The sequence below is a fragment of the Argopecten irradians genome, chromosome 3 (genome assembly GCF_041381155.1).
Source record: "Argopecten irradians isolate NY chromosome 3, Ai_NY, whole genome shotgun sequence".
NCBI lineage: Eukaryota > Metazoa > Mollusca > Bivalvia > Pectinida > Pectinidae > Argopecten > Argopecten irradians.
The window spans coordinates 6462224-6477108 of NC_091136.1; the positions used below are offsets into that span (position 1 = coordinate 6462224).

The following is a 14885-nucleotide window of genomic DNA, read 5'->3' on the forward strand; positions in this document are numbered from 1 at the left end:
ACGTAGCTAGATCCAGCACCCCCGACCCCCCCTCCCCGAAAAAGAAATAATATATATATATATATCAAAGAACCACTGACAGAGCATATAAACATAGTTTTTAATGAATGTGTATATATGTCTTATAAATACAAAAGAAATTTGAGATGATTTTTTTTGCCTGCACAATAAGTACGTCATTCCATATAGGGTATGGTGCCATGGATTTTTTCCAGGTGGAATTCAATATTTTAAATAATTTTACTCTGAAGAAGAATACATGGCTCTTTATATTTTAGTGATAACAATAGTGTAAGGCAAACAAGTTTTGTTACTGAAGAAAATATACCAACTCGTCAGCTCTTGTTTTAATAAATACATATCGTCCGTTCGTCGGCGTTGTAGCACCTTTATGTAGAAATAAAATGAAATTTCTTTTAAAATCGACATTTGTCGAAACCCGAGTTGTCTTGATATTAGTTGGGTAGTTAACATCAATTTGTAGATTAGGATATGATTGGTATTGTTAACTATACAGATAACTTACGCATTGTGTAAACAAAGTTGTTAATCATACCCATGTTTGTCATTCAATTCCGTATACGCCTAATAACTCAAGATATGGTCGGATTATATATGTCTAATTTTTAATGCAAGAAAGTTCAATTATAACTATTATTCTATTATGGCCCTTTCCAGAGGGAACTGTTCTGCTATGGTGTTGTCTGGCGAGGTATAGTCCCCGAGTCGAAGAAAATATACAGGGAACTGTCGCAAAATATATCATAGCTGTTATCCAATCGCATTCCTAGTAATTATCATGTGATGTACTAAAGTGGAAAAGCTTTCGTTGTAAGTAATACATAGATTTAATGATCAATCGACAAACCACTGTTTGTTAATTAATTGTGCTAGTTGTACAGTAGGGTATAAGGTCGACATTGGTATTGAATCGTTAATGATGACAAGAACTATCGTTTATTTACAGATGTTGAGTCTACTCGAACATATGTACCATGAATTGGGACTAGTGACGGAGTTTAATATCAATCCCATCACATTAAAACGATGGCTGGTAAGTTGTAAAACAATTATTTATCCCCAAAATATACACGTCTCGCAATAGAAAAATGATACGATAACTTCCATAGCAGTTGGTTATCGTCTAGGTTTACACACCTATAGCTACGGCACCTCTGATTGGTCAATTCCAACATTTATTGATTCCGATTTGCTTTCACATTTGGACTCTACTCATGGTATTGTGTTTAAGTTATAACAGGTAGTTGCTTATTCAAAATATATATAACAAAGTATAATCTCCTTAGTTAATCTTCAAATATTTTCTAAAGCTCGTGTCTTTTCGAAATTAGAAAATTAACTTCCTCCAGATTGATAATCATGAAAAACGTCAGTCATTTTATGGGAAACCTATATGTGTCATTGCTTGCTCTACAAAGCCCATCTGTATAAGCATCACTACCATCAAGTTCATCATCAGATTAAGTATTCGATATGATTCAAATAGACATGATGAGTTGTATAGATATAAAGACTTTTCTTTCATACCTACACGTGTAATACTGGCTGGTCTAGGACAATGCACTCATGTCGCCTGAGGCTGTATTGCATGGCTATCCATGCAATAAAGCCTTGTGACGTCACGGCGTCAACAAAATCTCTATTTCCTCGGTAAAATTTTAACTTTTTTTTTCCACAAAATTCACTGGTTTTGCTATAAAAGATGCAAGCAACGGAATTTGTGTTGAAAATATCACGTAATTTTTCATGTTTGGAAATTGACTTCCAGTCGTGGATTTCTTCGAATTTATTTCAAAATGGCGGGATATTATAGTTATAAAATTGCAGTAAAACGTCGTGGTATGAAAGAAAAATACTCTTTCATAAGTGGATATGAAGGATAGGGATATTCTACCCTCGGGATCACAAAATGTTGCAAAACCCTCGGCAAGCCTCGGGTTTTACTACATTTTGTGACCCTCGGGTAGAATATCCCTATCCTTCATATCCACATATGAAAGAGTCTTATAGGATTCAAACCAATTACATAAATCACTGGTGATATGATTTATGAAGTGATAAAAAGTTTCATTACTAAGCCATTCCTTAACGATTCCTGAGTTTGAACGTGTGATTTCAAAGGAATTGTGATCATTAGTAACTGATGTGCCTTAATGGCGTCAGTAGATCATGCACATGGCGAATCATAGGTGACATGTATTCATTGGAGCTGAAAATGAAGGAGGTTTACTAAAGTTCAAATGTACAATATAATGTACACTTACAAGCGTTCAAAACTGATGAAGTCGAATAACATAATCGATAGCATGTTTTAAGCATATCTAAATTCATCTATTTCTTTAATGAAGCTTTAAGAGCATCATGCGCCGTTTTCTGACCATTATAAAAAAATATCAGAAACCGTTTTAATAGCCATATTTAATACTTCCTTTATTTCGAAATATGCATATATTACACAACAAATATCAAACCAATCGGAAATAGGAACAAGTGTCATAGACATTTATGTAAACCTATTAATAGCCATATTGACGGGATTATAGGTGATTAGCTTGTCCTTTGAGCCCTGCGACGCAAATATGAACATGTGGATTTATCATAAGATTAACGTATGACTGCTGTTGATAAAGGTCGCATATTGAGCCATTGTTTGAACTTTTAATACTGCTACAGACTACAGGGAATTCGTCAAAAGTAAATATATCCAATAACATATGATTCTATCAACTTTCTCGTGTACTTTTTCCCTGCAGTTAAAAAATCCAAACGACACCTATTTATCATTATAAAGAATAAATTTGAATTTGATAATAATAATTCATGGAATAATTTACTAAAACAACAATCCTTTTGTCACTTTGCAGCTTTGTGTACAAGAGAACTACAGGAACAACCCTTTTCACAACTTTCGTCACTGCTTCTGTGTGACCCAGATGATGTACGGCATGATTCACCTCTGTAAACTCTGGGAGAAGATGTCACGCGAGGACCTCGGCGTGCTTCTGACGTCATGCATCTGTCACGATCTCGATCATCCGGGTTACAATAACACGTAAGAATGATTTTCAACTTTTTTCATTTCCTGGAAATTTCAAATAAAATTTGAATCAGAAAATATTTTCCCAATATTCCATGTGTTAAGGTATTTACGGAAGCGTATCCGTAGGGGATTTATTTTATTTTCTACACACGTGCATGTATAATCAGACGAATAGGGTGGCACGGATACGATTACATATTCTTACTTTTTGATTTTATTTATTTCACATGCTATATCCAGCAATGACAGACCCTAGTTACACGTCTTAATATGATGATACCGAGGATCCTTGTCCTGGTATAAAATGCGTAATGGATCTAGATCAAATTAATTGTAAACCTAATTATTTAAACGTGAGTTCTACTTTCATGTATTTCGCAATTAGAAATAAATCATGAATCATTTCAAGCACAATCGAACTTTTTAATTGTAAATCGCGTTAACACATTATTAGGTATTGGAACGCAAAATGAAGTCGCCGCAAACACCAGTTGGCTTATTTATTGTAAATGCATACAAATAACCTTATATGATGCATAAAAATTTTATTTCATCACAACAGACTGGTTAGTTAATAATTTGATTGTTTTACAGTTACCAAATCAACGCTCGGACGGAGCTGGCTATTCGGTATAATGACATTTCGCCATTGGAAAACCACCACTGCGCAGTCGCTTTCAAAATACTCTCTAATCCAGAATGCAATATCTTTGCAAATACAGATAAAGAGGTTTACAAACGTATCCGAGCTGTAAGTTAATAAACCTTAATGTATTAACATATACCAGTGTAACAAATATAAACCACAGAGAGTAGCATCTATTATATTGATAACTGCATCTTTGTAAATTAATTTCACCAGTATGACATTGGATATATTAAGTCATTGTTTCTTATTTTCATACCGTTTTGGCGATTCTTTGTTTTGATTGTAGGTTCTTAATGGTCACTTTTTATATTATTTAATATTGTCCATTTGGCGTCTTTCATTAGACAAAGTTATGTATTCGTATTTAGAAAAAAGAATGGTTCCGTCTTCAATGTAACAATATAAGGTTAAAGATGCTCCACCGCTGACAAATGGTATTTTTTTCACTATCAAAAACAGGAGCAGACGATTAGTATTTTTCTTCAGTTACAAAAGTTAATTACTTTACACCATTACCACCATTGAAAAAATTGAGCTTCTAATTTTACTTCCAGTTAAAAATATAAAAAAATAATTAATTAAATCCCGAAAAAAATCCATGCCACTATATATCCTACATAGAATGAAGTACTGATTGCGCATGCACCAAAGATAAAACATTTTTTTTAAATATTATTTTTTGTATTAATTAGACATATATTTACATGATTAAACACCAATTATTGTTCAAATGATGAATATCATTTATGTTCTGTCGGCGGTGGAGCATCTTTAATTATTGAAAATCATTCATCTCTACCCTCTTTCTGATTATTGACTTATCTTTTTTAGCTTTGTCTTCCTTTGTTAAAGACAACGATCAAGGATGAACATTATTTAGAGTAGCGTCCCTTTACACCGCAGAGATTCAGAATGTTTATAACCGGAACGTCTGTTTTTATTGGGCCATTGCATTGCCTGCCGTCTTGTATTTTCATGTTTTTAAAGATAAATCATATTTTCTACCATTTTAGACGACAATATTAATGAGGGTGAACCCCCGATTAATTTATAATATATTATATGTTTATACCTCTTTATGTATTTATTCTTAAATAAGACACGACCGTCCCTTTCCAACTTCTTATGATTATTTTGATGAGAGTTACGTCCCTTTCTACCCCAGGCTATGACTTTGTTGATACTTGCCAGTGACATGGCACGCCACGGCGAGATCATGGACTGTTTCAAGGCTAAGATAGAACTAGGCTTTGATTACCAGGATAAAGAATATTTGGAAACGGTAACTCTCGAGATGTTCCGTGTTGAATATAATTCTTAGTTGTTTGTATTTGCAGCAGAACTTCGGAATGCTCGCTGATTTATACTTAAAGTTCAGACAAACCTGATTTCAAAAAGTAAATGAAAACATTAATAATACAATCAAAGATAACAAAAAAACTTTGAAATATGATAAAGAATAAGAAAGCATTTAACTATGTATTTGATTCTGAAATTGCAGATTTTGTTCGGTTTGTCTGAATGATATTGTTGAAAATCAGAAGTTACCGGATACGTCCATGCATTACCGTCGTGTGTCAAAGGATTATCATAACATGCATATATATCATATAATTGTATATATTTTGTATTAATTAACCGTCCAAAATTGATGAGCTTTATAGTAATTATTTCTAGGTATTTTGAATTTATGATTCCCATATTCGCTAAAATTGGTCTTAATCTCTTCAGGGTTCTAAATTATACAAAGGTTTAAAAATATTACGTTTGATAATATAATTAAGTTTACTACCATGGGGCTATGTTGTATCAAGACTGTGTAAAACGCTAACGACTGTAAAAAAAATTAATGTGGGTCAAAGTCTCATCAGTTTTGACGAATCTATGGATGCTTTGTCTGATGTCTTATTGTTAACTTGTTATCAAGGAGATGTTGGTTCTAATACTCGCCACTGACATGGCCAAACACAAGGATATCGTGGAAAAACTCAGGTCCTTAATACCCAACTTTGAATACAACGATTCTGATAATGTGCAGGCGGTAAATAACAGCAGCTCCCTATCATTAGCCATTTAGCCTGAATTTTTATTTCGGCCCTTAGTTATTTTAGAAGGTTGATCAATATCCACTTTTACCACTTTGTCTTGAATATTATATATAGTTTTCCACAGTTAGCATTTTTCCTTTTTATTTTTAAGGTTTTTTTTTGTCTTTGCTGGTTTGAGTAAAGTTTCCATGTTTTGTAGTGATTATACTTTCCTTGTTTAATTTCCTGCTATACGCCTGATGTTTTCTTGTATGGAGCACACTGTAGCTTAAATAATCTTCACAGAAAACAAACTTTTTAGTACCTTGGTGAAACCGTAATGAGCTTAACCTGTAGCTTAGAAGAAAAGAACAAAGACCTCATGAGAAACAATATGTGATATAACTTATGAAAGGAGGTTATATGTTTCTTTCAATTGCACATTACTGATGTAAAAACAAATTTTGACATTCTTTTAACATGGAAGTTTTCATAATTATACATTACCGATTCATTTACGTCTGAAGTCTTCCACACATCTTACAATGGTTCACTTCACCAAAGCACGTAAATATATTCTTAACTAAAACGTTAATATATCTATTTATTCTAAAAGTTGTGGAAACGTCATTTTGATATTCATTCTTTCTGTAAAAGTGTTCACATTTCCAGGATGTTCTCGGAGAAACGATATGTTCTGTATAAAAAACAACATAATACATAATAAGCACATTATACTAATTAGGCTAAACTTAACCTTATATGTTTTGTCTGTGGTCCTGTTGTACCTAAATATTGTGTGTAAAATGTAGTAAAAATGCATGCTTAATTGAATGTTTTACTTTTGTCCTCATCCATGTTATTAAATATAATGTGCAAGAAGAATGACTTCTTAAACAATCCAAATATATATGGAAATTATTGAAATATTATATAAATTTGTTACAATATGCAACGGCATTGAAGTACTTTGAAGCAAATACATATTGAAAAAATATATCTTCTGATTAGGAAATAAATTAGATATTGTTTCGATATCAAATGTTTGATTTTACGGAGTATGAATTATCAATCTTTGATGTTACGGAGTATGAATTATCTACCTTTAATGTCACGAGGTATGTTATTTAAATCCATTAACCTTTGATTTTACCGAGAATGTATATGAATTATCTATCTTTGATGTTATGAGGTATGTTTTTTTTTAATTTTTCAATTACCACCCTTTGCAGCTGAAGATGGTGTTGATTAAGTGTTGTGATATATCTAACGAGGTACGACCTATGGAGGTATCAGACCCTTGGGTAGACTGTCTTCTAGAGGAGTATTTTAATCAGGTAAATATATCATAGATAAATATCCAATAATGTATACACAGCTAATGTAAACTCACTTTCTTTCGTGGCTACTAAATTTCGCGATTTCAATTTCAAAACAAGTTCGCGAAAATTTACTTGTGCGAATTTGCAAATACATATCAATGTAGGCGAGTTTTCACATGCATTGGCGGAGATGAACATTCGCGAATTTACTGTAATTGCGAAATTTCGCGATAGTAAATCGCACGTGAAAAAATGATTTACGGTACACGTTTCATGTAATATTCAGAGAACCTTAGAGTAATTATCTAATCAAACTAACACGTGCACAAATTTAAATGTGAGGTTCATGTCAGAATTATGTATCGGCATTGATCGTCAAATCCTTCCTTAAATATCGAAGAAAGATATTAAGTAATAACGTTGTTTTTTCTGTTCAAAAGATGTTTTTAAAAGTGTTTACACTCACATAAAAAATAGATATTGATCATATACTAACTAATTTGGTAGTTTTATATAGCAAATGTATAAAAATGCAATATTACTGATGTCACTGCTGAGATAATTTAAAAAATGTCAATGATATCTTTCTAATGAATTCAGATCCGATATGCTTTGACAAGTAATACATAGAGAAACGCTGCGCAATTCACTGTTGCTGTCAAAACGCATTAACGTTGTTAAAAGAACCAAGAACATAATTATATAAACTAGTAAAACCGTTGATATGGTTATATAGGGAGGGGCATTGTATTGATGTATTGTTACCAAAATTTCATTTTCATTGACAGTCGGACAGGGAAAAAATGGAAGGACTGCCTGTGGCCCCGTTTATGGACCGAGAAAAAGTTACAAAACCTACGGCACAGATAGGGTTTATCAAGTTCGTCCTCATACCAATGTTTGAGACGGTCGCTCAGGTGTGTACTCATTGTAGATAAGTAATTATTGATGATGTATTTTAAGAATTACAATACGTACAATGCATATAATTTGATTTTAAAGTTACAAAACGTAATTTTAAAAAAATCTTTGGATTACGAAGTAAATCATGATATTTACGCCTAAATTGCAAAATAAATAACTGCTGTTGACCAAGATACCAAGCAGTGGTCATCAAAACAGTTGACATATTAATGGTCTGAGATGCATTTGTTACGATATATTTCTATTAAAATTGACTATAGAGACTTTATTGTTAGAGATGCTTCACCGCTGACAAATGGTATATTTTCACTATCAAAAACAAGAGCAGACGATTTAGTATTTTTCTTCAGTTACAAAAGTTACTTACTTAACACCATTACCACCATTGAAAAGTTTGAGCTTCTAATTTTACTTCAAGTTAAAAATATGAAAAATTATTAATTGCATCCCGAAAAAATTCCGTGGCACTATATCCTATATGGAATGAAGTAATGATTGCGCATGCACCAAAGGCGAAATAAATTATTTTATATTGTTTGTTTGTGTTAATTAGGCATATGTATACACGATTAAACACCAAATATTGTTCAAGTGATGAATATCATATATGGTCTGTCGGCGGTGGAGCATCTTTAAAAGTATATTGATATATATAAAGCATCATCCATGGCTTTTTTCCGTGGTTTTTGTAAGTGGGACGACTGGTTTTATCGTTTTCAATATAATGTGACCGGGTGGGGTGTGCTTCTTCTGTGCCTTTGGCACTTGCTCCAGTAAGATAGCACTATAAAACTGGCAAGAGTTCCACTATTTCCAGGTAAAAAAAAACCACAAATATACCACAGTTTTTCGCAACATACAGACATTCATTCGCAACACATTTGACACTTATGACGTCATATTTAAATGACACTGCCTGTAAACGTTATATTCGATGATCAGTTATATTTATGACACGTGCATATTTTTTTCTCTTACTTTGATGTCAAGTGTTACCCTTATGAATGGGCGTTGTATCAATATAACACGTGACATACTTAAGTGGTTTAATTATCATTTTATATCACTTATCAATAGCTTTTCCCGATTATTGACAAAACTATGGTGGAACCATTAAGGATCGCCAGAGATCGGTATGAACATATGAAGGAGACCTCGGTACCTAATGTAAGTTTATTTAGCTGTTTGTGAACAATAACTGTAGTTAGATGTCCAGGTCAGGCATATAAACAAATTAATGATGAAAGGTTATCATTAACACCCTAGTAAACATTTTTGTTAATCGTTTTGAAAGAAACATATTGTGAATAAATAGACAAATTTCTTTTCATTTCTCTCTCTTTGGAGTATCATTGTTTACAATATGAAAAAGGCAAAACGTGTATATGGTATCACAGTATGTATCGTATTTCTGATTAATTAGTATAAAAACCGTGTGTTGTTTTTCAGACATCGGCAAAGAAGGACGAGTAGAGGTGGCCTAGGTATCTGACCAAGGGTCATCATGTAAGGTCGCTCTGTAAATGTACAACTGTGATGAACTAAATGGAACATATTTATACTTGTACAAATAACTTAAATGCGTGTATTTAAACTCCTAACGTATTTCTTTTCAAAGATAAAGGACAAAAGAAAAAAAGAAATATTCATTCGGTTTAGCAAGATTGATAACGGTTTTAAATATATTTAATTTCAAGATTCCATTTTTAAAGATTTTTCAAGATTATGTTGGAATTGAGGTTAAAAACAGTTATTTGGTTTATCGTCTATATTCAATATCTAAAGTAATTTTATTTTTTCTCGAGCAATATATAGTATAATAATCATTCTTACTCATTATATTATGTGGAAATGTATTGAAGACTAAAATATTAGAATAACAACAATTTCCACAACTAATACTCATTGTTATTTACTATTGTTCGTGAAGAATTTCAACTCCTATATTACATGGTGCATTGTGCGTTTCATTTGATCGACTTAACATTGAAAATGGTCGTCTTATCGATATTACATATACATATTTTAAACGCGCTGTGATGACCAGTATCATAGTTAATGATCTTAAGGTGGCTTAAAAACACGCTAAATTATATGTTAAGATGTAAAGACCGACACTAAAAGTTCAAGTGATTTTTCCTTTTGTGAGTTGTTTATTAAACAGCGTGACTGTTAATTTTTAATTCACCAAAGTATTGATTTTCGGTTTATTGAAAGTATAAGGTTATCAGAAAAAGTAAATATGTTAAAGATGATATATAAGTTAGGTTGTTTTCTGACCTATCGGTCCATAGAGCATTATTGACTTAGCATTGTTTTAAAACGTAGCTATATGTATGCTTTGAACTTAGGGTTATATGATGACTACAAAACAGTTTTGTTTTAATTATAAATTATAAATGTTCAAAATGTATAGGCACTAAACGCATGTTTGTATTGTTATCGATCTTGTTAATGTTATTTAGACGAGGTGCTTCTAAGTTATCTTTTGGTATTGTAACATACAGTTATCATTCATTACAAATGTATGCATGACTATAGTTATATTTATAATTAGAATTTAAATCAAGGTAAAAAATCGTTCTTACATATTTTTATAATTCTCGCAATGATGACAATGAAACCGCACCTGTACTTTTTTATTATGTAAGATATGTTTTAGAAACGAATCAATTTTTCATACGAATGTAGCATATCTTACTTTAGGTTTTTATTAGGATTGAAACGGTACACGATGCATTGTCATGTTATGTTGCGATATTAACAAATAAATCATAGTTTTTTTTGTGTCAGTTTGCCTCAATGTAAATTTAAACGTTTTATCTGTAGATTCGGAATTCAATGTGATAAAAAAGTTGTCTTTTTTATATGTACTATTTGATATTCATTTTTGCATGAGAAACAATACGTTTTCTTACGTGGGTTGCAATCCATTCCTAAACACTTGTAAGGGTGTTGATCTATTATCTCTAACGACCACCTGTCTATAACGACTCATTTTTATTCTCCTTGGGTGATTTTACTTGTTGCAACACTATGGATAACGACCACCTATCTAATGTTGCTAACGACCGGTCATTTTCGCTCCGTCAAAGTTGTATAACGACCCGTCGTTGAGATCGACTTTTCGAGGAGTTGTGTCTCTTTGACCTTGATTCTTCTGTTTCCCTTTCAGTGGTTGTTAAAAAGAATATTTGATTGAATACTTTAAACGGCATAAACATTATACTTATAGGATATGTTTTTCTCTTTCAATATCCTTCACATTTTCTATTTCATTGGCTGGAAAGGACCATTTATTCACGAGGCTATTGATCGTTTTGTCCATTGGCAACATTTTATTTCAGTTTGGAATACAATTGATTTTAGATATATGCGTTTTGAAAAAAAATCGTTAATTATCGAGAATTATAAAGCAATTATGTTAAAGATGTTCCACCGCTGACGAACGGTATTTTTTTCACTCTATGAAAAACTGAAACAGACGAATAAGTGGTTGTCTTCAGTTACAAAAAATACTAACTTTACGCCATTTAAATCATTGCTAAGTTTGAGCTTCTGATTTTACTTCAAAAAAATAATAATAATCCACGGATCTATGCCCTATATTGAATGAAATACTATTTACAAGTATACCAAAATCAAAATAAATTATTCTATATGTATTTCTGTGTTCATTAGACACATATATACATGATTAAACATCATTTATTGTCCAAAAGATTGGTCTGTAGAGCAATATTCGACTTTGTGATGAATCGTGCAATGATAATGGTTTTTGTGCATGAAAAGTATATGCATTAAGCCACCTTAGTATAAAACCAATATTCGGAGCTTTGCAGACAATATATATGATGTGTAATATGATTGACTTCAAAGCTCTACGTCTATTTTGATCATATATGCCAAAAGAACATAAGTAATTGTAGTTTTAGTATTTACTTATTTTAAGGGTCTATTGAGTTGTTACCAGGAAAACCGTTTTGGAAGAAGATAAATCCATAAGATGGAACAAAACGTTTCCATGTTAACGTTAGTGATATCATATTGGTCACATTGTTGATGTCATGTATTGCTTGTTTGACTTCACTTAGGCTTAGTGTATTTATGGTGACACATGGATGTAAATATAATATAGGCTGTTCTACCACAGTTTGTAGCTGTTCACTACCCTAATTGCCTGCAAATGTAGTAAATATACAGTAATACCAATCTAACACACGATATGTATTTCCAGAACACACCGTTTGTGGTATATTAAGTTTTTATAATGACATTACAGATATACATCTATAGAATATAGTTTTGTACTATTCTGTTTGTGCTGACTGTGATGTAGGTAAACTTATTAGCTTGAAACATAAATAAATATGTATTTCCTGTCCGTTCTATGCATTTATCAAGTCCGATAAATTCAAACTTTCGACAATGTCATTTTACAATGATGCTGTATGTCCTCACAGTATCCATGATTGTAGTGAATCTGACATCTCTAATGAATTGAAAAATAATAGTGTAGGTGGTGATAAACAAGCTTAACTGTTTAACGTAATTATGCATTGTTCTATCACATACTGTCGAATTATAAAGAGGTTACTAGTATAGACTAGTATAGTAGTAACTATTATGCATATCTAAACAGTGGGCTCTTTCTAAATAGTCATACAATGTTAACATATACAAAAAACAGGAACTAGGGACTTCAATAATTGACAATGTTAACGTTTGCCACTCTCCAGGTTAAATGAATTTTTCACGTCTGGTCATCACTTATTGTGAAGAAGTTCATCACATATGACTATGAATGAGACTGAATAATAATAATAAGGATCACCATTTTGCTAATTTTTAGGTAAAAAATTGACCTATATTTAAAAATAAGGGAATCTTCGTTATCTCTTCCTATCAGATACCGACGTTAAAGAATTTCTAAATTTCTTTACACATTTTACATCTTCATGGTTTTCCCAGCATCCCCCCCACATTAAACTTGACACTCATGCACCCTGAATACCCAACCCGTTGGTTCCGAAACATGAAATCTTCTGCCCAAAGGGAAACTTCCATAAATCTATCTTTTATTTGATATGTTTTGCAGTCCCTATAAGTAACTACTTTCATTTTCTCCACATATAAAATGTATATCTTTCACTAAATACATATATAACATCGTTGATACATGTGTGTATTTTTTCGTATTTTCGTTTATGTAATGAAAGAAAAGTAGTAACGAAATTCGTCTTAATTTGATTTTGATAAGACTAAATTCATTTGTTTAGATTGAAAAGCCTTGTTAATGATGTATCCCAATCAATTACTTTGTGGATTTCCTAACATACAGAATGTGTGGTCTGTACCTGAAGATATACAAAATGTAAGCTGTATTTTTGCCGGGGTTAAGATAACTCTTAAACGACGTTACATTTTATCCTGCAACTTTCATAACTAGCAACATGTTTACATGGAACTTAGAAGACACCGATATGGTTTAAAATATATTCGCCTTTCAAACACTTTTACGCCTTAGAAATGAGCCTGTCGAATCGACGTGCTAAAATTTTTAATTTACATCTGTTTTACGGCAGTGACGAATACAGCAAAACGTATGTGATAGGTATATTCGGACAATACTAATGCCGGTTGCAGGATAAAAGAACGTATCATTTATATAAAGTGTGAAGTCATTTCCAAGATGAATACATCTCTTTTATAGCTAGGTTGTTTTTGTGAACAACTGACAAAGCTCTTTCTCTCTCTATCTTGTAGAGAAATTTGTTATTCGTTGTATATGACTAGTATATTGTCATGAGTTCTTGTACTTTTATATTCATGTAAAGCTATGTTGTGGTCGTTTGTATAACCTGACTTCATCTTCCTTGATGATGACGCAATAGGCGATGACGTCATGCACTATGTTACATTCCGTCCCTACATTGGTTTATTAAAAGTGATATTTCAACTAAATCCATGTGTTGACTAGTTCTTATTTTGACGTAAGGAAAACATCACACTAAAAAACCCATTTGCATCGCAATTAAATTTCCAAATGCATGGTGTCATATATACACCATCATTTTGGTCTATTATACATGTAGTTACTTCCCTTGGGTTACACTCCGTCTACTGAAAGGGAAGTAACTCTGGTAGATCACAACAGGACACTAAAATATCTAATACAAATTCAATAGTATAACTCGTGCGTATTTCAAATGCAGCAAACCCCACTTACCCTGCGTATTTGGCTTAATAGCCTTCAAACTAGCGATAGTTTTTATTCTTAACTCTTATTGGGACATATGGAGAAAAGAAATGTGTAAAAACTAACTCCGTGAAGACTCATCAATGTAACGCAAATCCATTTTAATTAACAATAACTATTCATTATCATTTTGTTTGTTTGTATTCAGTTTCCCATCCCCATCAACAGTTTGAGTGTGATCAACCACGTTCATTCTCGAGGATGTGCCCGGTAGTAAACAGTCTATGTTGTTATAAACTCTATTGACATGTGCTGTTGGACCGGAGTAACGTCACACCTATCGTTCGTGACGTCAATACATTGTTTTGCGTCAATGGGTATAACAAAACAGTTATCAACTGGGTTTTCGGGCAATAGATGCTTTTTGAACCCTTAAACAAACAGTTGCCCTCGACCTTCGTCCTCGGGCAATAGTTTGTCTTCGGGTTCAACATATCATCTGTTGCCCTCAATTCCAGTCAACAACTGTATACTATTTTCAGTTGAGATCCATTTCGTCTTTTCCGATGTCTCTGCTTCATTGTGTGATCGTCTCGGTCATTTGGAAATGGTTACGTATTGACTTGTCCTCGCACTAGCTGGGCCCATCACCAAACCGACACTGATGGTTCTGTTATAAAAGTGTATCATTTTTTGTCTAGAC

General features: G+C 32.5%; 1 protein-coding gene across 5 annotated transcripts in view; it reads left to right on the forward strand.

Moving 5' to 3' along the window:
- Nucleotides 1-13947, forward strand: part of LOC138317422 (high affinity cGMP-specific 3',5'-cyclic phosphodiesterase 9A-like) — a 47052-nt gene extending 33105 nt beyond the window's left edge. For 4 of the 5 annotated variants that reach the window (XM_069259076.1, XM_069259079.1, XM_069259078.1 and 1 more), the window contains 8 exons: nt 968-1054; nt 2886-3073; nt 3656-3812; nt 4876-4992; nt 6970-7074; nt 7848-7976; nt 9061-9150; nt 9433-13947. In XM_069259076.1, coding sequence (XP_069115177.1) covers nt 968-1054; nt 2886-3073; nt 3656-3812; nt 4876-4992; nt 6970-7074; nt 7848-7976; nt 9061-9150; nt 9433-9456 — 897 coding nt within the window. In that variant the 3' untranslated portion in view covers nt 9457-13947. Of the gene's footprint in view, nt 1-967; nt 1055-2885; nt 3074-3655; nt 3813-4875; nt 4993-5637; nt 5752-6969; nt 7075-7847; nt 7977-9060; nt 9151-9432 lie in introns of all 5 variants that reach the window. The other variant, XM_069259077.1, reaches the window with a different exon arrangement.
- The last annotated feature ends 938 nt before the right edge of the window (nt 13948-14885 follow it).